The sequence below is a fragment of the Oryctolagus cuniculus genome, chromosome 5, assembly GCF_051225735.1.
Source record: "Oryctolagus cuniculus isolate XC-2025 breed Fujian yellow rabbit chromosome 5, ASM5122573v1, whole genome shotgun sequence".
Lineage (NCBI taxonomy): Eukaryota > Metazoa > Chordata > Mammalia > Lagomorpha > Leporidae > Oryctolagus > Oryctolagus cuniculus.
Genome location: NC_142871.1, coordinates 40,963,960 through 40,989,838, shown reverse-complemented (window position 1 = coordinate 40,989,838; position 25,879 = coordinate 40,963,960). Strand labels below are relative to the sequence as shown.

The following is a 25,879-nucleotide window of genomic DNA, read 5'->3' as shown; positions in this document are numbered from 1 at the left end:
AAGTAAAAAGAGTAAAATGAAGATTCATTACATAATTTTATGCTATTAAAATAAATTGTTCAAGTAAATTTCTCCTTTGAAGATGAATTTTCAGTTAAGACATAGCATTTTACATAGAATTTCCAGAATAAAAGATTTCCTCAATAACTGTAGTTCTAAGAGCTGATTGTCTGAATTACAACATTATTTAACAATTATTTAAAGTCTAAGACCTGAAGAAATAAGAGGGGCAAAAACTTTAACAAGACAAGTTTTACTGTGGTCAGAATGAAAGCCAGCCATGGATGATCCTATCACAGATATATCTGATGCAATTCTGGAGCATTAAAAATACTTAGTATGTTAAACATTTTGCCTGTGGCTTTCTTAATGAAGAAAGCAGTGTCAGTGCCATATTCTCTTCACTGCTTACTAGGGGTGATATAATAGCTCTTTCCACTAAATCATGCCAAGCCAAACCAAAGTGCAGCACCAAGAATGAGGAACACAACTTCTTTTTGACAGATATTCTTTGAGGATATCCATCAAAGTCACAAGTCCTCTTTAACTAATGGTACTACTGATGATGGCAGCATCCAATATAAGGGAGGGGAAAAAATTTTATGAACTAGATCTTAAGTTACTTAACCCCTCATGATCCATCATATCATATAGAACAAGTTGATTTCAGTAGATACAAATAATAATACACAGAATGCTCCTTTACTCTGACTTTAAAGGAAATTTTTGTTTAGTTGTAAAATGCATAAAACTGTGATGTTATCTCAAAAGTTGAATGGAAAGGTGTCATTCAGAAACCTCTCTGTGAGTGACAGGCCCAAATCATGTGGGCTCGATGAGTCTCTAAAGTCAAGAGTTTAGAAAGAATAATCATTAGATCGTCAGATTAAAATATGTACAACTCCACCAAAAGCTAAGGTATTTTTTCCTCCATTATGAAACAACTGTTCAAAAATGAAAATCACCTCAAGATTTACCGTTCCATAGAACTGAGAAGAACATTCTGGAAACTGATTGGCATATCCAATCAGCATATGCTCACCTGTCCTGCTAAAAGGACAGCAACAGCCTGATAATCTAGGGAGGGAGAGACTAGAAGCATGTGATTTATGAAAGGGAACTTGGGAGACTCAAGTCCTTAGCTCACGATATCTCACGTACAAAGCCCCAAGAATGGACTGCTGCTCCCGAAGCTTTATCAATGGCAGATTTCCCAGACACCTATGTTGCTATTTCTGTATATCTTTTCTTAAATAAAATGGTTTTAGAAGATAAAACTCTTTCTTCATTCTACTTGTCTTCTAAGTATTCTCTTCTTGATTTCCATGGAAGAGATAGTAAGTTTGAGAAAGAAGACAAGAAACAAAGATAAACATTTTAGTAGATCTTGGAAGAAACTCTTTTCAAAGCCAGCATTCCATTCACTGTTATTTTACTACAGAACAATTAGTATCTGAAATAAATTTGATGAATGGAAAGTCTTGAGCCAGATTTTCATATTTGTTTCTTTTCTATTTTACACGAATAACTAAATGATAATAGACTCACCTTCTGCTTAATGATTCAAAGTTTCCTTTTCCCACAAAAGGCCATAAGAATACCTAAGAATTTTTACTATGACTTGGCTTACTTAAAGAAAATGGAAAGGGAAGAGATTCAGTTTAGAACCTACAGGTAACTCTACTATTGAGGTATTGCCTTCTCTGGCTAAGTAATTAAAGGTAGAGAAAAGAAAGGAAAAGAAATTTAGAAAACAAATAACCATTTATAGTTAACATTAAAAAAATAACTAATTTATGAAGAAGAAGAAACTGCATTCACATTGAAAATTGGATCTTTCAGAAAACTATAAAATCTATTATCTTAAATAAAAAACAGTGTTTCTTTTTGTCATAATAAAATCAATAGCATCTTTAAAAATGTAAGCCTTCAAATCATGTATTATTAAAAGAATTCACTCAGGAGAATCATAATACAAGAACTTTATCTTGAATTTGACTTAGAAGTAAATTTGCCAGGAAGTAGAATAACTGATACAACAAGAGAAGGTAATAACTGAAAATAAAGGTAAAATTTTAAAGAGAAATTAATTTATCTGAGATATATCAGAGGAAGAAATGGTTATAAAGCAGAATTGAGGCTAGACACAAAGAAATAGAGCTAAAAGGACTAGACACTTGAGCATGACAATAATGAGAAGTTAATAAAAGTGCACTAATTTGAGAATATAAAAGTCTTGTTTTGGAAAGATTAATACTAATTTGGTGAGGCCAGTGCTGTGGCATAGTCAAATAAGTCACCATTTAGAACTCCGTCATCCCATACTGAAACTTCCCAATTCAGCTTCCTGCTAATGCACCTAGGAGGTAGCAGCAGATGACACAAGGACTTGGTTCCCTGCACCCACATGAGAGACCCAGATGGAGTTCCTGGCTCCTGCCTTCAGCCTTGTCCAGCCCTGATGATGGGAGCATTTGGGGAATGGATCAGTGGATGAAAAATCGGTTTCCCCTTCCTCCCCCTTCCCTCTCTGTCACTAAGCCCTTCAATAAGTAAATCTTTGAAAAAACATAACAAAATATTTGTTTAATGTAATAAAGGGAAACGAAGAACTGATGAACACAAAATTCTGAACACTATGGAGATCAAAGGATTTTTTAATGTTCAGGGACTCTTGGTGGATTCTGGTGAGATTATTTAAGCTGATTTATGAATATATGCATGTTTCTTACTGTTCTTTAATCTTTAGTCAAAAATTTATAAGTTACAAATTTATATTTCATTAAAAATAAATATTTGTTAAACAAAGCTGACTAAACTGAATGTATTCATTTAGAGGAATTAGAAAGGAGAATCAATGGAGCATGGTGAAACTATGATCAGAGATGTTGTTTTTCAACAAAAAACAAGGGGGTAAGCAGGGGGCAGGTATTTATTCTAGCAGCTAAGACACCTGTTAATATGTCCACGTCCCATGCCAGTGTCTGGGTTTCACAACTGGACCCAGGTCCTAAGCAGCTCCCTACTATTAATGCAGCCCTGGGGAGGCACAGTGATGTGGGAGATCTGGAGGGAGTTCCCAGGTCTCACTCCCAGTCCTGGATCATCCCAGCCCTGGCCATTACAGGCATTTGGGGAATGAATCAATGGACAGAAGTCTGAATGTTCTGTCTGTCTCTGCCTCTCAAAAGAAGGTGGCTGAAGGAAGGTCCACTTATGCCAATGTTACTTGGAAGTCAAAGGAATAAGGACTGGGAAAACTTAGGGACATCTTCCTATCATGAGATAGTAATTGTCACATGCATGACAAGGATAACAACAAAGCAACAGACATAACAAAATAACTCAAAAAGAATTGTAGTCAGTAAGTAAAAAAAATCACCCTCTGAAGCAGCCTGGCTATGAACAATAGATGTACATATGCAGTGCAAATTTTTCTAAGCTGGAGACAAAAACCTTTAAACACTTGTAGAGACAGGTAGGCATCAGTAGGCACTAATAAATGATATTTATTAGACTAGGCCTGGAGAAATGAACCAAATGAAATAGGAAAAATCAGGTAATTTGCATAGGATGTTACTTTTAAATACAGAATATTATAAGGTTGAGCATTAAAACGTGATAGGACTGCCTGCCATTGCTTACATTAAATGTTTCATCACCCAACAGTCAGAAAATAAGTCAATAAGTTATATAACTCTGCATAGTTCAAAGAATAAACCTTTCTCATTGCTTTTACCACAAAATCTAGTATAACTGAATATTCCCTAGACCTTTTTTTAAAAAGCGAGTCTTACTGATGGATATGGTGAAGGCATCACTTCTACTCCCTAATCCTCCAATCCCTTGGTTCAAGGACAAGATTTTCTTCTATTAGGGGATCAGTTGCCCTTGGGACAGAGTGGTAAGGGAAGGTTAGAGTATTCATGATGGCTCTTGGATAAAGGCTAAAGGGAGAGAGGCATGGTAGAGTCTAGAGTTAAGGAGGAGCCAGATCAATCCAACCATTCAGAAGCCTCAGAGACCAGATGTAGTAGGCCCTGCCTTCAGATCCTACGCAGGGTGACAGCCATCCTGGAATATAGTAACTGCTGCATGAACAGTCTGGCTCTCCTCCCACTGGAGTTACTATCTCTAAAGTTTGTCACATCAGAAGCTGTAATTCTTCTCATTGGCCTGTTTTATATTCCTGAAGGAGAAAAAGTTTGTGTGTAATAAAAAGGCCAAATTTTATTCTAATTTGGATTTTCTAAACAATTTCCTCTAAAGAAAGATATTCATAAATCATTTTATTTCTCCTTCTTCTCAAGGTTAATAAATCATCACCCTTATTACAGTAAGTTTCCCATTCTGGCTGGTATCAGCTCACTCCTTTCAAAAAACACAATTACAAATAATGGTTAGTCTTCCTTATCCACTGTCTTTTCAATACTGGCAATAACATTGACAAAATAAAATAAAATAAAATAAATGTCTAGTCTCTGCTCCTATCACCCACAGCCATCTACTTATACCATACCTAATCAGAAATGCACAGGTACTGGGCAACAAAGATTCTTTTTCTTTTTGGTTTCTTTATCTGAGCTACTCAGTCTTAGCCTAACAACTACCACGGTTTAATTAGTCCTAGATGACAAGGCTTTTACTTGGAGACAAGTGGAAGCAGATCGTTCCTCTCTCTCTGATTTCCAATCACTCATAAAGTTGCTGAAAGATATACTTGGTCTCACTGGGTGCAGACATGACTTACTAAGAAGGCTGATGTGGCTGAGGTGAGAGGACTGTATCTGAAACATGAGCTCTCTGAACTGGCATGGGATTCAGGGCGGAAATTCAAGTCAGGGCATAACCTCTTGACAAGGCAGTCAACCCAATTTTAGTTAGTACAATGAAAACTAAGATGCAGTAGATCACTCTGCTTGATCTTCTGCCAAAAAAGAACCCTGACCATAAAAGATTAAAAAAAAAAAAAAAAACTCATTTAAAACTGCTGTAACTCACAACTCCAGATCCTGACAAAAAGAAGTCAATTGGATCCAAACTGGATGGCACTTGGCCGTGAGACAGGCAGAAAGGAACTTTTACTACACCACAAAGGCAGTGCAGCCAATTCTCAGAGGCTAGCAGTCCTGCACAAAGGAAGTCTCAACATGAACAACCAGCTTCCTGCTGCCAGTCAGTGGGGGCACTTCTGGTTGTGGAGTGAGTGAATGCCATTTACTAACTGGGCTGCATTACATCTGGCAGATCCATCTGGGAACAGCAATCCATTTTGTTTTCCAGGAGACTAGGGAGTAGAATGTCCTCTTATGACACAAGGCAACTCACTTGGCATATGCAAAAGAGAACTTGGAACCACTGGTACATAAAGCAAATAAAAGCTTAGGAGCCACCCAGGTGTGGGAGATTAAGGACGTCAAAGGCAGGAGGAGGATAAGAGCATCATCTGGACACCCTTCATCTCTTATAATAACAAAAAGTTCCCCAGAGACTCCCAGCAGAAAGAATGAACTTAAATAAAAAAAAATCTAGCAATTCTGTTGACAAAGGAAGAATCCTTGAAAGACATTTTTAAAATGTGAGCCTGTCTGCCAGAATTCTGATTACCTTTGATAACAAATAAATCTCTACCTAGCAGAGAGCAACAAAAAGAAAAAAAAAAAAAATGCCTTGCCCTCCACAGGTCATCAACCAAAAATGATGAAAGTCACAACTTTGAGAGCCTAATTTGAACAGATGGGGCTTGAATCACAGCGTGTGTGGATGGACAGCAAATGGCTGAGTTAAGGCCCACCTTGCATCTGCAGAGCGCAGTCACGAGAATGACTTAAAAATCACTAGTGTCATCATACTGCTCTGCTGATCAGCCTCTTCTGAGTGGGTCAGGAGCATTTAGGAATTAAAACAAACATCCTGATTTGTATTTGAAAAGTCCTCAGTAGTAGGGTCCGGCCCACTCAACATAATCTATCTTTCCTTTTCATTTCAAAATGCTTTATTTCCTTTTAAAAATTTTATTTATAAAAAGGGAACACATTTCATGTATTTCATATATACAGTTTTAAGAGCATAATGATATTTCGCACTCTAGCCTGCCACCCTCCCTCCTCCTTTTCTTATTTTTCTTTTATTTTTACAATGAATTTTTTTTATAATCACAAGCTTAAACACCCCGCTAAATAAATAATTCAACAAGTAGTAAAGAGAAAAATCACTGTTCTTCAAGAGTCAAGACAAGGGCTATAAACAATGATCAAATCTCAAAACATCAATTTCAGCCATTTCAACGGCACTGGAATAGTGCAGCTATCTGAGGCTGCTACTTATGGTACCTGAAAGCCTAAACTGTCTCCTACTCCTGACTGACTTCACATACCCACAAAAAGCACAATTTTTGCCAGACCAGAGAGTCCATGGTGATACACTTCTGAGCTCCTTTAATAGTATTGTTTTCCTCACTCTTTTGGATTTTAATTCAAGACTTAATACAAGACTTCCAGTATGGATATTTTAATTCCCTCAGAAAACTGTTTTCCCATTGTTTTATTAAGGAATTTTCAAACATATGTAGAAATAGAGATAATTGTATAGCCAAGCCTCATGTAATTATCAACCACCATCAGCAGTTATGAACACATGGCAGTTGCCGTAGTGGACTTTGTATTCCCTAAAGAAAAGCATGAAATTGTTTCCATTCTATTTTACTTGATTTATTTTTGAGCCCAGATTGGTGTGCTAAGCATGTAGTAACACTGAATACTTGGTTGTGGAACTGAATTAAAATTCAATTCTCCAAAGTTCTGAGGTATGCTGCAAGTATTCAGCTCACTTCACGCAATCAGTTTTGGGGTAGACAACGAGTAAAATTATTCAGTATTCTAAAAAAATTAACAAATAATATTCATGGTAATTCTTCGAAGAAACTACGGACATGAAATAATTACAACCTGTTCATGTACTGTCACTGACTATTTAATCAGCAAACCAAATTTTCCTTTGACACCAACAATAGAATGGATACATAAATAGTCTTCAGACCTCTAAAGTTGATCATTGTCCTCGGGGCTATTCTGGGTCCCATGTCTTCTTCAGGACTTGGTTATTCCGTTTTTGTTAAATCTTGTAAGAGAATCTCAAATCTGTTCAAAACACTCTATCTTCCTTTCCCCTCCCTCTGTCTCTTGCCCCCCCTTTTTATCAATTTATAGGAGACAAATAAAATTTCTTATATACAGATTTAGGAGCATGGTGATGCTTCCCATCCTACCTTCCCTCCTACTTACACTCCCACCCTCTCTCCTTCTTTTTTTAATCCTTCCTTTAATTTTACAGTGACATACTTTATTTTATAATCATACAATTAAACCTCTACTAAGCATTCAACAAATAGTAAGATAAAAACAGTATTCCTCAGTAGGAGAGACAAGGGCTAGCTTTAATTAGTGTCTGCTATTTGAGAGATGTTTAAATAGACTACTTGGCAGCTTTTATTATATCCTTCAAATCTCATAAAACATACATGTAATAAGAAGACTAGCTATCATTTTATACAGCAGAGATTGAAATTCAATGAGATTGGAGGTCTTGACCAAACGAATTTGATGCTGAACCCAGATCAAATGACATCCAGTTCACACCTTTACCCAATATATAAAGTGGCCTTAGTTGATTCCCTATCACTATAAAAAAAAAAAAAAGGTGAAAACTTCTAATTCTTATCCAGTAATCCCAATGACTACTATAACATACAGTCAATAATTACTTATTTGTTTATGTGTTCATTATCCTGCTCACAGTGCACTCTTCCTGAAAAACAAAACAGGAAGAGGGGAAAAAGGAAAGAAAAATAAAATAAATAATAATCAAAACCAGAAAAACCACCCTGGAAATTAAGGCTAAAAAAGCTTAATCCTTTTGTGAGCCTTCCATTATTATTAAAGTTCATAACCAAAACAGAGCAGTGCATTTTAAAAAACATAAGCCTAGAAAGCTCTGTATCTCCTTCCAAGACAAAATCTATGCTGTACAATCCCCCAGTATCTAAAGATATTTAAGTTTCAGCCAAACTCCATTCTCTAGATGCTAATAATTTTTCACTTTTTACTACCTTATTGAATTATTAGTTGGTATAAATTTATGACAATACCTTATTTTAAAATATGAAATGAGAATTAATCGACTCCTCCAGAAATCTGAAAAGGCTTACTTTTTAAAAAGTGTTCAGAGGGAAAGTGCTGTGGTACAGCGTGTTAAGCGTCCGCTTGGGACTCCAGCATCCATATCACAGCACTGAGTTCATTAAGATTATCACTACTATTACTACTTTACCCAAGAGACTCAGTCTCCTTCCATACTTTTGTTTCTGTCACTCTTAGTTTGTCAACCATCTCCTTCTTCACTGTTATGAGGATTGCAGTAGCACCAACTATCCTGTGCTCACGCAACAACATTCCCCTCTGTATTTTAACGAGAATAATCTCTTTGCCACAACTTCCCTGGAAGACGTTCCTTCAAAACTCACTGAGGGACCAGCACTGTAGTGTAGCAGGTAAAGCCCTGGCCTGCAGTGTCAGCATCCCATATGGGCACCAGTTTAAGTTCCAACTGTTCCACTTCCAATCCAGCTCTCTGCTTTGGCCTGGGAGAGCAGTGGAATATGGCACAGGTCCTTTGGCCCCTGCACCCATGTAGGAGACCTGAAAGAAACTCCTAGCTTCAGATCAGCTTAGCTCCAACCGTAATGGCCATTTGGGGAGTGAACCAGTGGATGAAAGACCTTTCTGTCTCTCCTTCTCTAACTCTATCTCTCAAATAAATTATAAAAATCTTGAAACAAACAAAAACCTGCATTGAACACCACCATGTCAGTTGGCCACCTTTAACCACAAAGGAAGTTGAGAAAGGACATAAGAGGGGAGGGAGTCCTGTCATCACAGAAGAAAGCAAAGACACTGACTGTTGAAGAGACAATAAGTGCAACAGGGTACATAGGATAATGAGCAAGAGTCACTTACAATGATTTAAGATGAAGAAGTTGCACTTACAAATTTATCATGAAAGAAAATGCTTGCCATCCTCCTTTGTGAATGGGGGCTCTATATGGATAAATGAAGAAGAGCAGAAAGCTGAGGCATTCCAAGAGCTATAACAGAAGAGTGGCATCCTCTCTTCCTCGATCTTTGCAGGCTGATCTCTAAAGATCAGTCTTCTAGAAGCTTCTATAAAAGTCCATCAGTCCTTTGGTCTATGTCTCAATCTTCTTAGAGCCAAAGCCAGCAGGATCTATGAAGTATAATGATCCTGCAAGTTAATGTAACCCTTTGAAAAGAGACCAAACCAGAAAAATGTCATGCTTGACCTGTTCTAACATTTTGGAAAACATTAAGAAGAAAGCAAACTGTTGAAGTTCAGTGTTTGTATTTCGGTGATTTCAGAGGGAAGAAAAGGCACATTCTGCTGCATTATCACTTTCCAATTTCTGGCCAAACCCCTGTAGTTTTCATCACGCACCATTTTTGTGATTAATGATGTGCACCCAGTTAATGGAAAACAGCAGATTAGGTTTCTACTAATAGTTTTGCAAGTTACACACATCGTCTGTCTGCCTCATTTAGTAGCAACCTCACTGTTAAGTAAGAAAGTAATGGATTTAATCCCAAAGCAGAACTTAATTTCATGTATACAAGACAGGTCACACTGCCAGAGTGGGGAAAATCACACTTCAGAGGTGTGCACATCAGTTCAAATGTAATAGTGAGATAATACTCCATTAAAGATTTTGTTTTCCCTCTTACTTCTGCTTAGTAATTAATTTAGGAATATACAGTACTGACTTAAGGTCTGTAAAAATCAATAAAATAGTATGTTTTAACCATGGCAAGTAAAACAAATGTAATATGATAATTTCTATAATTAGTATACTGAGTAGAGAAGCCATCTATCCTTCTGAAGCCAAAGATTAGTTCCTTACATACGAGTGTTAATGTATTACTGCAATTACTATGTCAAAAATAAAATTTACACATGCTTTTTCTGTTTGACTATAGAAAATGTTGGTTATAATTACATACGTACATATATTTTCAAGGGTATTCTGCTTAAAGGTGACTAGAATATAAATATAGTCTACCATTCCATATAGCCAGTATTCTCATCCATTCATGACTTAAAACAGCCTTGAAGAATAATAATTATTGTTAGAACAAACCAATTTTCATACATTATGTTAAAAGCAATGTTAAAGTATGAACTACAAAAGAAAATCCAATGTGTCAACTTATTTGTTAAGTTTTCCACAATTTGAAGCTCATTCAACTGGGTAAGTCCAATAAAATGTTCTATTGAAAATTAGATTTTTATAGTGCTCACAGATATATTCTTTAATGGTCAAAGCCATCACATGATACTTCTTTTACTAAGGACAAAGCTATTTTATTTTAAAATTATTTTTCACTTAAAGGTATCTTTAAAATATTTTGTATAAAATATTTCTGGAAGCTTAAGCAATTTCTCCAATATGTTTGATTAGAGAGAAAGAAACTTAAAGAATGAGGTTTTTTCAAGGTAAAGACAAGTCTGACACATGTTTCTGTATAGATATGAAGTGCTCCTTTTCTTTCACAAGAACAGAAAGAAGCCTCCAAATTTCCTAATGGAATTTCAAAACTGGCCTCTGACATTTCAATTTAAATTCCCTTTAAACATAGAGGCCCTCATCATACTATGTCATCTATAAAAAACTCTACCATATTTTGTTTGCAAACCAGTGCTTACTAAAAACTTCACAAGTATCAATTTTGAAAGCTATTAAAAACATAAGGGATATTTAACTCTTTTTCCATGCTATTTCCTAATAACAAAAATGAAATATAAAGTTTATGCTCTGCTGGCAGTTTTAATAATTATGTACAGGTATAACAGGTATCTAAATTATTAAACTGATAAAAATATCAGTCACATAATTTACTGAGCACTATATCACTCAAACTAAAAATACTCTGTTATTTGCTCTCATTGATTAAGTTTTGCTGGTTAGGAAAAAAAAGATGCTGCAGTGAAATAACCACATTACCTATAGCCCAAATATTAATTTTCAACAATAAGACATTTACTCATAAGTTCCATATGTTTAGCTATCTTTTTCTCTGAGAAAGACATTTACAAAAGCATCTCACTGGTCAGGCTGAAACACACATACACAATTTGCGTGTCTTCTTAAAAATACACCACAGGCATGCATAATCTAGGAAGCTCTGTCACACACAATGAAATTGAACAAAGAACCATTCATCCAGTTCAAGGTACTGTAACCCTACGTTACAATTCACATTAAAGTAGTGTGTGCCATAAGAAACTGTGATTAGCATCAATGACTCACAGAAAGAGTATAAAACATAAGGGTACAATAACTGTATGGGTGTCACATTTTAGTTATGAAGGAAAAGAAATATACCATAGATACATGGTTTACTGCATTTATCAAAATTTACTGCTATAATGTTGTTTTCCATTTCTCCCTGTTTTGTTTTTGACTTAGTTGAGAGGTAGAAACAAAGAGACAGTTCCAACTCACTATTCCTCAAATGCCCATAAAAGTCAGGGGCCAAAGCCAGAGCCAGGAACTCAATCCAGGTCTCCTAAACGGCTGGCAGAAACCTAACTATGTGAGCTATCATCTGCTGCCTCTCAGGGCCTGCTTTAGCAGAAAGCTGGAGTCATGAGCCATTGTTGGGAATCAAACCCAGGGACTTCAACAAGGGACACAAATGTCCTAACCAGCATCTTAATCACTAGGTCAAACACTAATCCCAAGATTCTGCATTTTTAATAAAGGTACCAGTTTGATCCTTAAAGAAATATCTTCTTAGGTAGAAAATGGCAAACAGGGTTAAATATAAATAATCTAAATCCAGAACCTATAATTTTAATGATTTTGCCAAATTATCTTCTTATTGGGGCTTTCATTTGTTGTATGGAGGCTGAATGTGTCATTATTGTGCTGAATCAGAGCTGTTCCTTTTCAGTGCTATACTGAGGTTCAATGACAGTTTGTCATGAAATCAGCATAATGATGACATGTTGTGAGGGTGACCTAGTGATGACAGCAATCAATCCACTACAGTTGGAGATGAGTCCACCAATCATGCAACCAGTTCTCTGTATCAGTTTTGCATAGCCCCACTCAGGCACCTATCACATATGCAGTCCTGCAAAGCTCTGTAACCAGAAAAGCACATGGCTGTCTCAGAAGGAGCAGCAATATCCTTCCATTCAGGAACAGTGGAAACAACTCAACACTGATGAACTCTCAATAGATAGAATCCTGAACTGAGACCCTTACCTATGCCCACAATGTAATAGGCTTTTAATAAAACAGAAAAAAAAATCAACCCTAAGCTACTGACACAACGCAGTGATATTTTTTTCTTCAAGTGGAAAAAAAAAGCCTAACCTGAAGAACCAGTTCAATTATTTTTAAATATTCATGTTATTTATTTGAAAGGCGGAGTGAGAGAGAGAGATGGGGAGAGGGAAAGAAAGAGATCATCCATCCACTTGTTCACCCCCCAGATGGCTGCAATACTTGTGGCTCGGCACAGCCAAAGCCAGGAGCCAGGAACTCCAACCAGGTCTGTCACATGGGTGCCGGGGGCCCAAATACTTGGGCCATCTTTCACTGCTTTTCAAGGTTCATTAGCACAGAGTTAGATAAGCAGCAGAACAGCAGGGACTTGTACTGGCAATCTGATGTCAGATGCTGGCAATACAGGCAGCAACTCAACCCACTGCACTATAACATAAACCCTGAGCAGCCCCGACCAGTTCATTTTTACAAAGCAAAAACAAGGAGCAGGCATTTGACATAGTAGTTAAGACACCCTCATCCCACGTCAGAATGCTTGAGTATGATTCCTGGCTCCAGCTCCAGATTCCAGCTTCCTCCCAATGCAGTCCCCTGAGAGGCACCAAGCCATGGCTCAACTAATTAGGTCTCCATCCCCCAGGCAAGAGACGTGGACTGAGTTTCAGGCTCCTGGTCCTGCTTTGCGCCACGGTCCAACCCCGATCCCTGCTATTGCTGGCACTTAGGGAGTGAACACCAACAGATGAGATATTCTCATTCTCCACCCCCCCCCCATATATATCTGCCCCTCAAAGAAAAGAGAAAAGGTAAAACTGCTATTCACTTATATATTACTCATGGATCACCACAAAATACACTTCCATATAAAAGCACTCTCAGAAGGCTCCATAATAAGCCACAAATAGGCAAGTCTTTTAAAAGTTTAAATTCCCAGACTAACACAAAAGTGAGCTTTTTAAAATATTACTTTTTGTTTTTGTTTGCAAGTCACAACCATCATCACTGGGGGTCTCTTCTCAACTCTCCCAACCTTCAGGTGGACTTTTTAGTTAACCATATAATCGTAGTTACATGATGTTAAGTAGGTATTGCTACTGCTCATTATCCTCTTCAATCATAACCAGATTAAGTATTTCTGGAAAATAATGAAAGCTATTTTGGATACTGTCTCTTTTTAAACAGAAATAAATTTTTAAAATGCCTCCCTTAAGATAGTATAGTTCATGAAATATACTTCATAGTTCATGAACAGTATTTCATGTTTATTTCTAAATTTTATTTTTCAAAATTCAATCAGCCAGTCCACTCTACACTCAAAAAGTTTATTTCTTTCTAAACAAAGCCACAGAAATGTATCTGTCAATAAGAAGCTCTCTCCCAAACAACTGACCAATTTTGTACCTAAACCCAGCTTTTTCTCTAACTGCACACATTTTCTCTACCTTGAAGGTCTTGTGTCACTGTATTCAAACACTTCCTCAAGAACAAGGATGGAAGGTGGGGGCTGGGGTGGAGAAACCACTCACACTATAGAGTGAGGACTTCTGCCTGAGTGAGATCCAATGACACCAAACACAAGCCACAAAGCACAAATGATTACCTGATATTCATTGGGCCAAAAGGTGCTCACTGCTAGCTCCGCCCGAAGCCAATCTCGACCAGTGAATCCAGTCACATTCCAAATTGGATTAGCAAGAGGTCCTTTATTTACTCTAACTAATATGTTCAAAGTGCCAGGATTCAACCCCTTCTGGCTATACAACAGGTAACTGAAATCGATGCAGTGAGTGTCGTTCTCCTTCATGGTGGGCAGCTGAAGTCTGGCTTTTTCTCCAGGGTCGTGATCTGCAGAGTCCACTATCATATAGGAACCTAAAACGACATTACAAATAGTAACGCTTAACAGATATATAAGCAAATAGGAATCTGTAGCAACAAAAGGATATCAATAGTTCCTGAAAACCTGAAAGATTGCATCTGCAAAACAGAGATGTGTAAGGATATCAATCAACTTAGCAGATGAATTAATCTAATGCTAATAGACATTGTTGGAAGTACACATGTGCCCTAATTTGTTTAGTCTCCACAACAACCTCTGATTTTACCAATTAGGATATTGAGGCACAATTAGCAGCTTATTCAGAGTCATAGAGTAGACTGGCAAGGGCCTGATGCAAATCCAAATTTCACTCTCCCCCACCCCCCAAAAAAACCCCTAGCACTACTAAACTGAAATCTTTTTTTTTTTTTTTTTTTTGGTGGTATGCTGTAGGAAGGGTGCATCAGTTTCCCTAATCCTCATTTTTTATTACAGGAAAACCATTCAATATGACCTGACATCTAACACTGAAAGGCCAGTTGAAAGCAAGTCGTTTATCTCTTTTTTTTTTTTTTTTTTGACAGACAGAGTGGACAGTGAGAGAGAGAGAGGCAGAGAGAAAGGTCTTCCTTTGCCGTTGGTTCACCCTTCAATGGCCGCCGCGGCCGGCGCACTGCACTGATCCGAAGCCAGGAGCCAGGTGCTTCTCCTGGTCTCCCATGCAGGTGCATGGCCCAAGCACTTGGGCCATCCTCCACTGCACTCCAGGGCCACAGCAGAGAGCTGGCCTGAAAGAGGGGCAACCAGGACAGAATCTGGTGCCCCGACCGGGACTAGAACCTGGGGCGCTGGCCTAAACTGAAATCTTTAATCTAAAATAAATAAAAATGGTAATTTATTGGCCTGGTTTACACAGAGGATGCACCTTTCTATCATTGCCAGGAGAGGAGCTTAGAGTACAGACAATGGAATAATTCCTGATTTCTAATTCTACTATCAATAAAGTTACAAGTTGTGTAACTTCACTATCCTTATTCATGGAATAAGGATGCGCTGCAAGTAATACCAGGGTGAGAGCTACCACTAAAAACTTTTAGAGCTCAAAATCACACACATGGTGGATTCCACTCATCCAGCTAATAACCGTTGCTATGAGTCCCTTCCCCATGCTTGTCTAGGGATGTTTGTCCAGTATGTAATCATCATCATGCTTCACTCCCTTGGATTTCACAAATATTCATTGTATAACTATGATGGGGAGACACAGGACACAAGGAGCCCCACACTCACAGTACTCACACAGACTTTGCACTGCAGGCAAAGGTGAATAGCCAGAAAAATGCTATATGAATATTGAGCTGCTGATATTAATCCAAGAACCTCTTCGAAAGAAGGAAAAAATACCTGTTGTTTTTAGGTGGCTTGATTTTAACAAAGTGATACCGTAAAAATACTTATTACACATGAGGCAGAACATAATTTTTTTGTAAAAATCATCTTTTACTTCCTAAACTGTAATAATATCCAAAATGTACGAGGTTTAGTATTACAGAATTCAGTGTTGGTCCTCTTTTCCTGACATACCAATCCTCTGTATTCCAAGCAGAAGCATAATATCTTGTACCGATGACACAAACATTCAATGTCCACTAGTGTGAGTAGTTCAATCAACCCCCAATGACAGGTTCAAATCATAAAAGACAGCAGGCTCCAACTACACAGAAAATCAAATTTCAGAATTGACCCATTTCCACATAGTGATATCTAGTAGTTGAGCTTTTGTTAAGACTGAATAAAACACTTTAGTACAGTTAATACAGAATCAGTCTACTACAATGATAGCGACTGATATTATTGTTCAATTCATTTTCCCAGTTCTCATCTTCTCTTGTGAGACAGAATTCTTTTTCCTTCCTGATTCTCACAGATAACACATTAGTAGAATATTCAAAAAATTAAATTTTTAAACAGGATATCCTGCATCCCATCTAAATTTATAGAGGCAGGATGTTTCTATTTTAGTTATGTTCATTTCTGAAGTCAATGGCTGATTTAGTAAGATGCCCTTCAGATTCACCATTGCACAGCAGTCTGGCTATTGCTCTTAACCAGGAGAAGGCTGGAGATCTTGGATGTTAGTTACTTAGTGGTACTGTGCCTCAGGTTTTTTACAAACCTGTGACCTATTTACCTGCTGTTGTCATGTCTTTTTGAGTGACACATAACAGCTGTAGTACATTTAAATTATTTTTCCAAGTCTGCACCAATTACAACTTCTGATTGTCAATTATAAAGCAGTGATCTTTAAATGACTCAATGGCTTTCTAATAGTCATTTTCTCCTGTTTAGAATAAACTTTGGAGTAAAATATGCTTTATGTTACATTTTAATTACATAGTATGATATTCACCATTAAGACCATTTAGTGATTTCCAGCCAGTTGCACTTTTAAGCTACAATAATTTCCTTATTAAACAAATGGGATGAACAAAATATATTCATTTGCAGGCATTACCCATTTGATCACTAGAAAGGCAAGAGTCACAAAATAAAGGCTTGTCCAAAGCGTTTCAGCATTTCAAGGACATTCAAGGGAAGTTAAATAATAAAGAAAATTAGTGTTGATTATTTATAACTACAGAATGTTATTGCTAAACTGTCTTCTTCTGATGCAGACTACTGCCACCTTCGCTGAGTGCTATGGGATAATAAAGGATTTATTGCACAGATCCAGAAAAGAAAAAGCAAGCACCAGTCCCAAAAACCTATCTAAATTCTTCTACCTACTGACTTGAGGTAATAGCAATTTACTCCCTAGGCTCCTGTTTCACACAAGATTCCCCTCCATCATCCCAAACACAGACAACACTGTATTATTCTTATCGACTTCTAAAAATAACTTCTATACTCTCCCAGAATAACTAGCTCTCAACCCTTACAGTTAAAAAATTCTACAATTTATAGTCTCCTCAACTTTTGTTTTACTATTTCTCATATTTGTTTCTTTGAAAGGCTGGGCAATAGAGATACCTTCCATCTGCTCTGCAGTTCTCTCCCCAAATAGCTGCAACAGCCAGGTCTGGGCTATGCCAATGGCAGAAGCTCCATCCTGGTCTCCCACATGGATGACAGGGTCATGAAAGTACTTGGGCCATCTTCCAATGCCTTTCTTCTGCACATTAACAGAAAGAAGGACTGGACAAGGAGCAAATGGGACTAGAACCAGGCACTCTGATATGGGATGCTGGTGTCCCAAGCAGCAGCTAACCCGCTGTGACACAATGCCAGCCCCCTTCAACCTTTATGTTCTAATGTAAACTTATTTATTCTGTTATGAGTAAAATAATACCAAGGATTTCTAGTAAAAGTTCAAAAGGATTTGTGATTTAGATATCTCACACACACATAATGTATAAGCTTTTAAATTAACATAAGTTTATTAATGTGGCCTTAAAAGTACTTCTTAAAAGTCTCTTGAGCAATAGAATTTGCAAATATAACATTCAAAACAAAGATAAAAAAAATTCACACATCCATACTATTTAAAAAAAATCCTTTCTGATAACAATTTGACAATAAAAATCGAAAACCTTAAGGAGATACATACACTCTGATCTGGCAATTCCAAATGTAGCAATGCATAGCAGACCAACAATCATGTATATATACAAAGATATGGCTCAAAAGATAGTTATGATTACACTCCCTAAATAAAGAAAAACAAAAGTATTCTAATCACTCAGTAGATAACTTGTAAAATTGTGCTTAATCAGTTTGATATGCAATTATGTAGTCATGAAGAATGATATTACTGGGAATGACACTGGCCTAGTGTTTAAGATACCGGTTAGAACACCCATACCCCATATTTGAGTATCTGGATTTGTGCCCTAGCTCCATTCCTGATTCCAGTTTCCTGTCAATGCAGACCCTGGGAGGCACGGGTGATGGTTGAAGTACTTGGGTCCCTGGTACCCTTGTGGGAGATCTGAATTGCATTCTGGCTACTAACTTTGGCCAAACCCAGTCCCATCCATTGCAGACATTTGGAAGTGAATCAACAAATGGGAACCCAGTCTATCTGCCTCTCCTCTCTCTCACTCTGCCTCAAATAATTTAAATTTCTTTTAAGAACTATAACATTAAAACCATTTCATTGAAGATACTTAGAATACACTGAGCAAAGCATACAGGGCATGAAATATTACACATATTTATAAAATATATTTATGATAAACAATTACATTTTTCTAAATCTGTGTTTATATTCACATATGTACTCAAATGTAATAGATGACTGGAAAAAACAAAGAATATAACATATAGCAAAATGTGAATTGTGTTATCAGGGGCTACATAATTGTCTTCTGTTTTCTTATTTTTGTGTACATTTTCTGAATATTCTACAATGAATATGCATTAGATGTGCTCTTTTTTATTAAACGAGACTACATGAATACTATCTTAAATGAGGAACATCAAATGAATAATGATAACTACATGGTAAGCAAATAGGTTTTTGGGCTTTTAAAAATAAATCCTCTTTTCATGCTCAAGATTAACAGCATCTCAGAGTTTAAAAAACAACTCGGTAGAAAAAATCGGCTGCTTCTTACTTCAGTGTATCATAAAAAGAAAGGCAGAGAATATTTAGATTAAATGGCAATTTTTACTAAAAAAAATGGGCACAGAAAACAAGTCCATTATTTACCAACACCATAGTCCAAACTATAAATGAGTAAGTATTGCCTTCCAGATTTTAAACATTAATGATTTTTTCATATTTAAGTATCAATATAAAAAGAAGACTAGTAATAGCAAATGAATGATAAATACTCTGAAACTCCTTTATTTATGTGTGCCATGTATTTGCACATTTTAATACACTAACATAATATTCTCAGCAAACTAGTTCTTACTAAAAAATTCACTGAATGTCCCCTATAATTTGAGAAATTTCATTCCTCTGTGTAGTATTGTCAGCATCTTCTGTGATCTCACTCCAAACTGTTTTATTCACTTTATCTCTCACTTCTCTTCACAAACTAACTTCTCCAATCTGAAAAGGTTTCCTTATTTTCTCCAAACACTCTACCAATCTTTTTCTTGCAGAACTGGATCACAGTTTTTGAATTTCAGACCCTTGCCCTTAATTATAAACAAACTTTGTGCAAATCTTAAGTAATCCATAAGTGGGATCGTTCATCTCCAACAGAATAATAATAAAGTTCTCCTGGAGAATGCCTGGTTTATGTGGAGTCCAAAAAAAGTTACACAGTAAATTGAGCAGTAAATGTGTAACATGAAGAATTACAATCTACTTGGTGGTAGAAATTGTACAGCTGTAATGAGAACCCAGGAACTGCCAGAGTATTAAAGGAAGAAAAAAGTGTGGAAAGAGGAGAGAAGTTTTGGAGAAAAAAAAAAGTTCTTAAAAAGGGTTTGGCTGCAGCCCACTGGGTCACTTGGGTCAAGCCACATAGCAGGGTTCCAGTAACCCCAGTGTGAGCTGGGCACAACAGTGAGGTGATCCCCAGATGGACAAATGTGAGACAGTCAACCAGTTCAAAGGTGGAGCTGAAAGCTCCTTGAGGAGACACCTGCACTGTATGCACAAGAACCAAAATCGGCAGCACAACTCAACCGGGCACACTTTCTCGAATGTCCCTTCAGCACCCTCTGCTGACAAAGCTTAACAATGTGCCCGGTATAAAGGAGAGATGCCAAGCTCCACCATTACAGGGCAGGTCATGTTGGATGAAATGGAGCTCCGAGTGAACTCAGCCAACACTTGTTAGTGGATTACTTGGATTATTGATTGAATAAGGAGACAAAGACACTAGATCTTGGGATACGACAACATGTAACAACTGGGGCGTACTAGGTCTACATCTATGTGACATAAACGATCAGAAAACATCAAGTCACCACAAAATAAAAGCAAGCAATTGAAATTGGTTTATGTTGCTTCATACATAATGACTTTCTCCAAGAATATGGTTTGAAAGTAAGCATTGAACATTTTTGCAAAAACTACTCTGTGTATATTAGAAACCCTTGATCTGAGTCATGGCTGTCCAGTATGTTAGGCTAAGGATCCCACTAGCATACTGAACATACTGGAAATTAAAACTTAGATATTTCAAAAATATTTGCTAATTTATCTAAAATTGACTATATTCATCACATTATATATTACCATAAAACATATTAAAAATAATCACATTTTCCAAAACAAAGACAAAATGGTAAGAGGATACTCAATGCTTTATTTTCTTGCTCATCTCTTTAATGTTTGACTTATTACAACAGCTAGATTATGATTTTTAATTCTTCATTCAATCTGCTGTGATAGCATCTGGGAAACTCAATCATTCATTCATGAGAAAATGAGAGAGAAAAATGGAAAACAACATCTCAGTGTTCATATCAAAATAATTTTGATGTCTTGGGTTCCCTGAAAAGGTCTTGAGAGCCCATAAGAGTTCCCAGACCACATGTGGAGAACCACTGTATTTTAATACACACATTTGTTTTATCTTCCCCTTTGATGAAGATGCTATTTATGCTTTTATTTATATTAAATTTCCTTCACTCACTCAGCCTCTGCAAAGCAGAAAGGTCTACCCTACAAAATCAGTTACGAAATAAAACTCTTCAATGGAGCATGGACATCTGGAGAATGAAAGTTGGAAAAGGTGAATTTTTCTATACTAGTATGAGGATGTGAGTTTTCTCCAAAGAAAAGCAAGTACAAATAATATATAGATAGATGAAGGTATGTATATATGAACATATACTATATATTTCTTACAAATCTCTTCATATATATTCTGCTAATTATTATGTGATATATCTCATAATACATACATAAATACATGTATATACATACTTATATATACACATATATATTCAAACACACACACAGATATGGAGTACGGCCATATGATTAGGAAGGCTAAAAAGGCCAAACCCAAGACAGTCAAAGGCATAAGCTCCATTCTGAGTCCAAGATGGAAGGCACAAGAAAACAAACGTCTCAGCTCCAGGACTGGCAGCCACAGAGCCAATTCCCTTTTTTTTTTCTTTTTTTTTTTTTGACAGGCAGAGTGGATAGTGAGAGAGAGAGACAGAGAGAAAGGTCTTCCTTTTGCCGTTGGTTCACCCTCCAATGGCCACTGCGGCCGGCGCGCTACACATCGCGCTGATCCGAAGCCAGGAGCCAGGTGCTTTTCCTGGTCTCCCATGCCGGTGCAGGGCCCAAGCACTTGGGCCATCCTCCACTGCCTTCCCGGGCCACAGCAGAGAGCTGGCCTGGAAGAGGGGCAACCGGGACAAAATCCGGCACCCTGACCAGGACTAGAACCAGTGTGCCGGCGCCGCAAGGCAGAGGATTAGCCTAGTGAGCCACGGCGCAGGCCCCAATTCCCTTTTTTCCCATCTTTGATGCTTTAGATCTTCAGTGCGTGAGATGAGGCCCACCAACTCCGCACTCCTCAGTCAGCCATTCAGACATACCCAGAAAGCATGTTTATTCTTATACCTGGGTACTATGTGACTAAGTCAAATTAACACAGAAAATCAACCATCAAAAGAACTTTGATTGTTGTCTCCCACCATCACAGAATAAGGTTATTAGGCATGAAAAGAAGAATAAAAAGCATAAGTAATACCCAGTCCAATAAAAAGCATTTTTTTGTTATTGTTGTTAAGACTGTCCTAATAGCTGCTAAAGCACCAATACACTGTGCAAAACAGCTTCTTGGTACTGTGTGAGATTTTCCAAGTAGACACAAAGAGCATGTCAGAAACTGTTGGTGTGAAAAAACTGAAGACACTACACAGTAATATAGTTTCATACCCAGGCAGCTTAGGAAGCAATAATCAGGATCTCTGGATAGGGAGAAGAGTTAACAAGTGAAATCAGGATATTAGGTCTCAACCCATATGGGATGACTTTCTTTATTATAAACTTACTGCCTCTAAGAATTTCTAATGCTATTACCTTTGTGCTAAAGGCAAAACCATTACCATTTTGAAAATCTTTCATCACTTCACCTCTTTTTGAGAGTGGCTTCCTCCTACCTCCATTTTTCTTCATCAGCTTATTTGGCTGCATAATATACGCAAAAACTAATACTCAGAACCAAGGAGTCTGTTTAATCTCCCCCTTTCTTTTATTTTCCTTTTATAATTCACCAGCAACTCCTCCCATCCTTATGTCCCTCCACTTCTCTTCCTAGTCACAGGCTTTATCAAACTGCTGTCATCTCTCAGGAGGACAACTAGAATAGACTGTTTCCAGATTCCGTGATTTGCATCCTAGCAGCACTATGACAGTTTTTGTAAGCAGCCAGATTAATTTTTTCAAATACATATAATTCATTTCTCTCATTCACACATTACAATGGGAATAAAATCCAAACTCCTCAGGTGAGCAGCTTCAATATGATCTGCGGACAGCCTTACTCTCCTACATTATTTCCTCTCTTCCCTTAGCTAACCTGCTCCAGCCGCAGTAAGCTCACTTCCACATTACAAAAAAGCTAAGTTTATGCCTGCCTTAGTCTCTTTAACTGGAATTTTCCCTCTGTGTAATGCTCTTTCCTCAGCTGACTTGTTTTTATCATCAGGTTTCAGTTCAAATATCACCCATGGGTGAAGGATTTTTTGGTCTGTTAGCCAAAGTACTTCCTTCTAGGATTCTAACATATCACTTTTTGTTGTATCCTTCATACAACTTGCCACTTATTGAATTTAACTTGCTTACTTGACTGAAAAAGTTGGGATTGCATCTATTTTGCTGAACCCAGTCTAGAAAAAAAGTTTGGAGCATTTACTCTGGAACTGAATTTTCTACTGCAAAATCTAACTGTCTATTTGTGTTTCCTGCTCTGCATTCTCATGGCACTTATGTAACATTCTCTTATATACCAAACCTACCATGTCTGTCTGTGTATTTCCCTACTCCAGTGTCAACCCTTCAAGACCAGAAGTCTCTTTTGCATCCCCAGAATCAAACAGAAGGACTGTACATCTGTAAACTCTCAGTGGACTCAAGAAAGACAAGAAAAAAATTAAGACTTTTTTAAAATGATAGAACAAAAGGGAAAAAATCATGGAATTTGTAATAACTTTAAACAATGTTCTCAATCTTGACAATTCCTCCAAAAGATTCCATTATTTTGGTTAAGACTGACATCAGGGCCCTCACTTTTTTTTAACATAGTTTGTTATTAGTACTTCATGTTTATACATTCTATTATTTATTTAGATAATGCTTGTCTTCTAATGGAGCTCACTACCCTACAACACACAGTTTGTTTCTAAAAGGCAGAATGAGGCACTCATTATAAAATGTCAGATTAGAAAAAGTAAACTTGTCCCCCAGGTCCAAACCAAAAGGACTGACCTTGCATCTTGGAAGATTATGCTTCCAACAACTTTGCTCTCCCTAAAATGCCTCCAGCACATTGCTTTGACAAATATAAAAATCTTCATTCACATTGTTCCGGGTAAGATTCCTCTGAATTCCCAAAAAGTTCTTTGCATCTGTCACAGGTAGCCAACTTAGATTGTTTGAAAATAAACATGTCTCCATTTCAGAGAACATCTTCTCAAATCTTCAGACGAAAACAAAACAAAAAACTACAAAGTTTACATTAAAATTGACGGATTTCTCTGTCTTGGGAGAATAGCTTGCTCCTGGAGTTTCCCTGCTATGTATTAAGATTTTGGAAGTGAGCCACCCATTGTTCTATAATTTAATCCCCTTTGCCTGCTACATCTTAGAAAGCAAAAGTAGATACTTAGCCTTTACTGTGACCACAAAAATTTCCAGTTTCATCTGGATGATGTGGAGATCCATGCAACACACAATTAGTAAAAAGATGAGCATGATTAGCTACGGGCTAATATCACACCTTGCTTTGCTTTCTCTTCAGGACCTTTCAGGACTTCAGTTTTCCCAACCTCCCACCTATCAATTCAGCTGTCTAGCTTAAGAAAACAATTAACATTTCTTTTTCTTATTTTCCTCATCTTGAAATTTCTATCTACCTAAGATCTGGACTGGTGTGAAGACTGAGACTGTCTATATGACATGCTGATTAGAAGAACAGAGAATTCCTCAATATTTGTTCCTTTGGACACATTCATTCCTTCCCCTACCAAATAGTTGAAAGAATCAAGCTAGGGAATGCATGAAAAGAACATTTTCAAATGTTAAAACCTGAGATGACAATGTTAGAACACATACATTTAAAAACGTACAATGCAGAGCCATCTGATCATCACAGCCTGTCTTAAGCCTTTGCTTCATAGGTCTGCCCTTTCATCCCTGTAAGTCAGCTCTCCTTCCCAGCTCCTTCCTGGTCCATTTTTCTTAACCCCTCCCTCTCATCCTTACTTTGAAATCTCACATACATTTAGAACACTTTGTTTCACTTCCACTTCCAGAAACACACACATATACACATACATGTACCACTAAGAACTCCTATTGTAAGATTTCTCTGATTTCTATAACGCTGACACTCCACTATGGTTAGTCAACTTGCACAGCTTTTATGACATGTAGTACTGAAATGTTTTGAAGCTACAAAAATGAAAAGAAATTTGAGAGAATAGTATCTGAGTTGCATTACCCTAACATGCAAGAAAGTCTTTGTCCTGTAGGCAGTTTTGTAATCATCACTTGCCTTTTCAAAAGTGCCAAGATGAGAATGAACAATGAAAGGGAAGAGAAGGTCGTGTAGCCTGTAATCTCTGGAAACTTCCCTAAGTCTATTATGCTAGAAATCCTAACCTGTTGTCTAGGTATACTTCAAACCTTAATAGCAGAAGGCCAGAAATGAAAATCACTAGAGAAGGGGCATATATTGCTTCTACACTTCATACAAAGAAATATTTTAAAAGGCAAAATATTCTAAGTAAGTCATATTATATTGGAAGAACATACTAGAAGAACAATTAAGCTTCACTTTTGACTCAAAACTAGCAAGAGTATAACCATGTGATTGTTAAATTATAACAATAGCAATTACTTCTAAGTATGTAAATCATATGTTATGATCATTTAGACCCCTGAATTTGAGTAATTTCTCAACTGAGTTCTCAAGTTCAAGAGCAATCAGGTAACAGGAGCAAATCAACTGGCAACCAAGGAAGTTTCTACACTTCCAAAATCGAAGGACCACTGAAGTTCACAATTACAGTAGCAGATACTTCATAAAATGTTCATAAGATATCCACCATCACCCAAGAGAATGTACACTGTGGTGTATAAAGCACTAAAATTCAGGCTTTGATATCAGATTTGAATTAACAACCATGGATGATCAGTCCTTTACTACCTACACGCAACAGGCCAATTCTACCATTTCACCAATGAAAATCCAAGGCTCAAAAAAGCTAAGTGCCAAAGACAAAACAAAAGTATGTTTGACAGGACTGTTAGGTACTATTAGGCAGGACTATTAAACTAAGAAAGAACTGTCTGAGAAAAACAGTTATTTACTTTTCTATTTACAAGGTTTTAGCTAAACCAAGAATTTGCTCCTTGTTTGGATAATAGTTATTGTCGCTCCCCCTCTTCGTGGAGGAACGACACAGGACCCTGCGCTGTTCTTTCGTCTGCTCGGCCCTCCCCGGGTTTGCTGCTGGTTCTTCCCGGGTTGGCTACTATCCCTTCCACC

General features: G+C 37.2%; 1 protein-coding gene across 17 annotated transcripts in view; it reads right to left on the bottom strand.

Moving 5' to 3' along the window:
* The window catches only part of PTPRK (protein tyrosine phosphatase receptor type K), a 604,334-nt gene that overhangs the window by 378,248 nt on the left and 200,207 nt on the right, over positions 1-25,879 (bottom strand). For all 17 annotated transcript variants that reach the window (XM_089332697.1, XM_089332699.1, XM_089332700.1 and 14 more), the window contains exon 3: positions 13,965-14,236. In XM_089332697.1, coding sequence (XP_089188823.1) covers positions 13,965-14,236 — 272 coding nt within the window. The remainder of the gene's footprint in view (positions 1-13,964; positions 14,237-25,879) is intronic.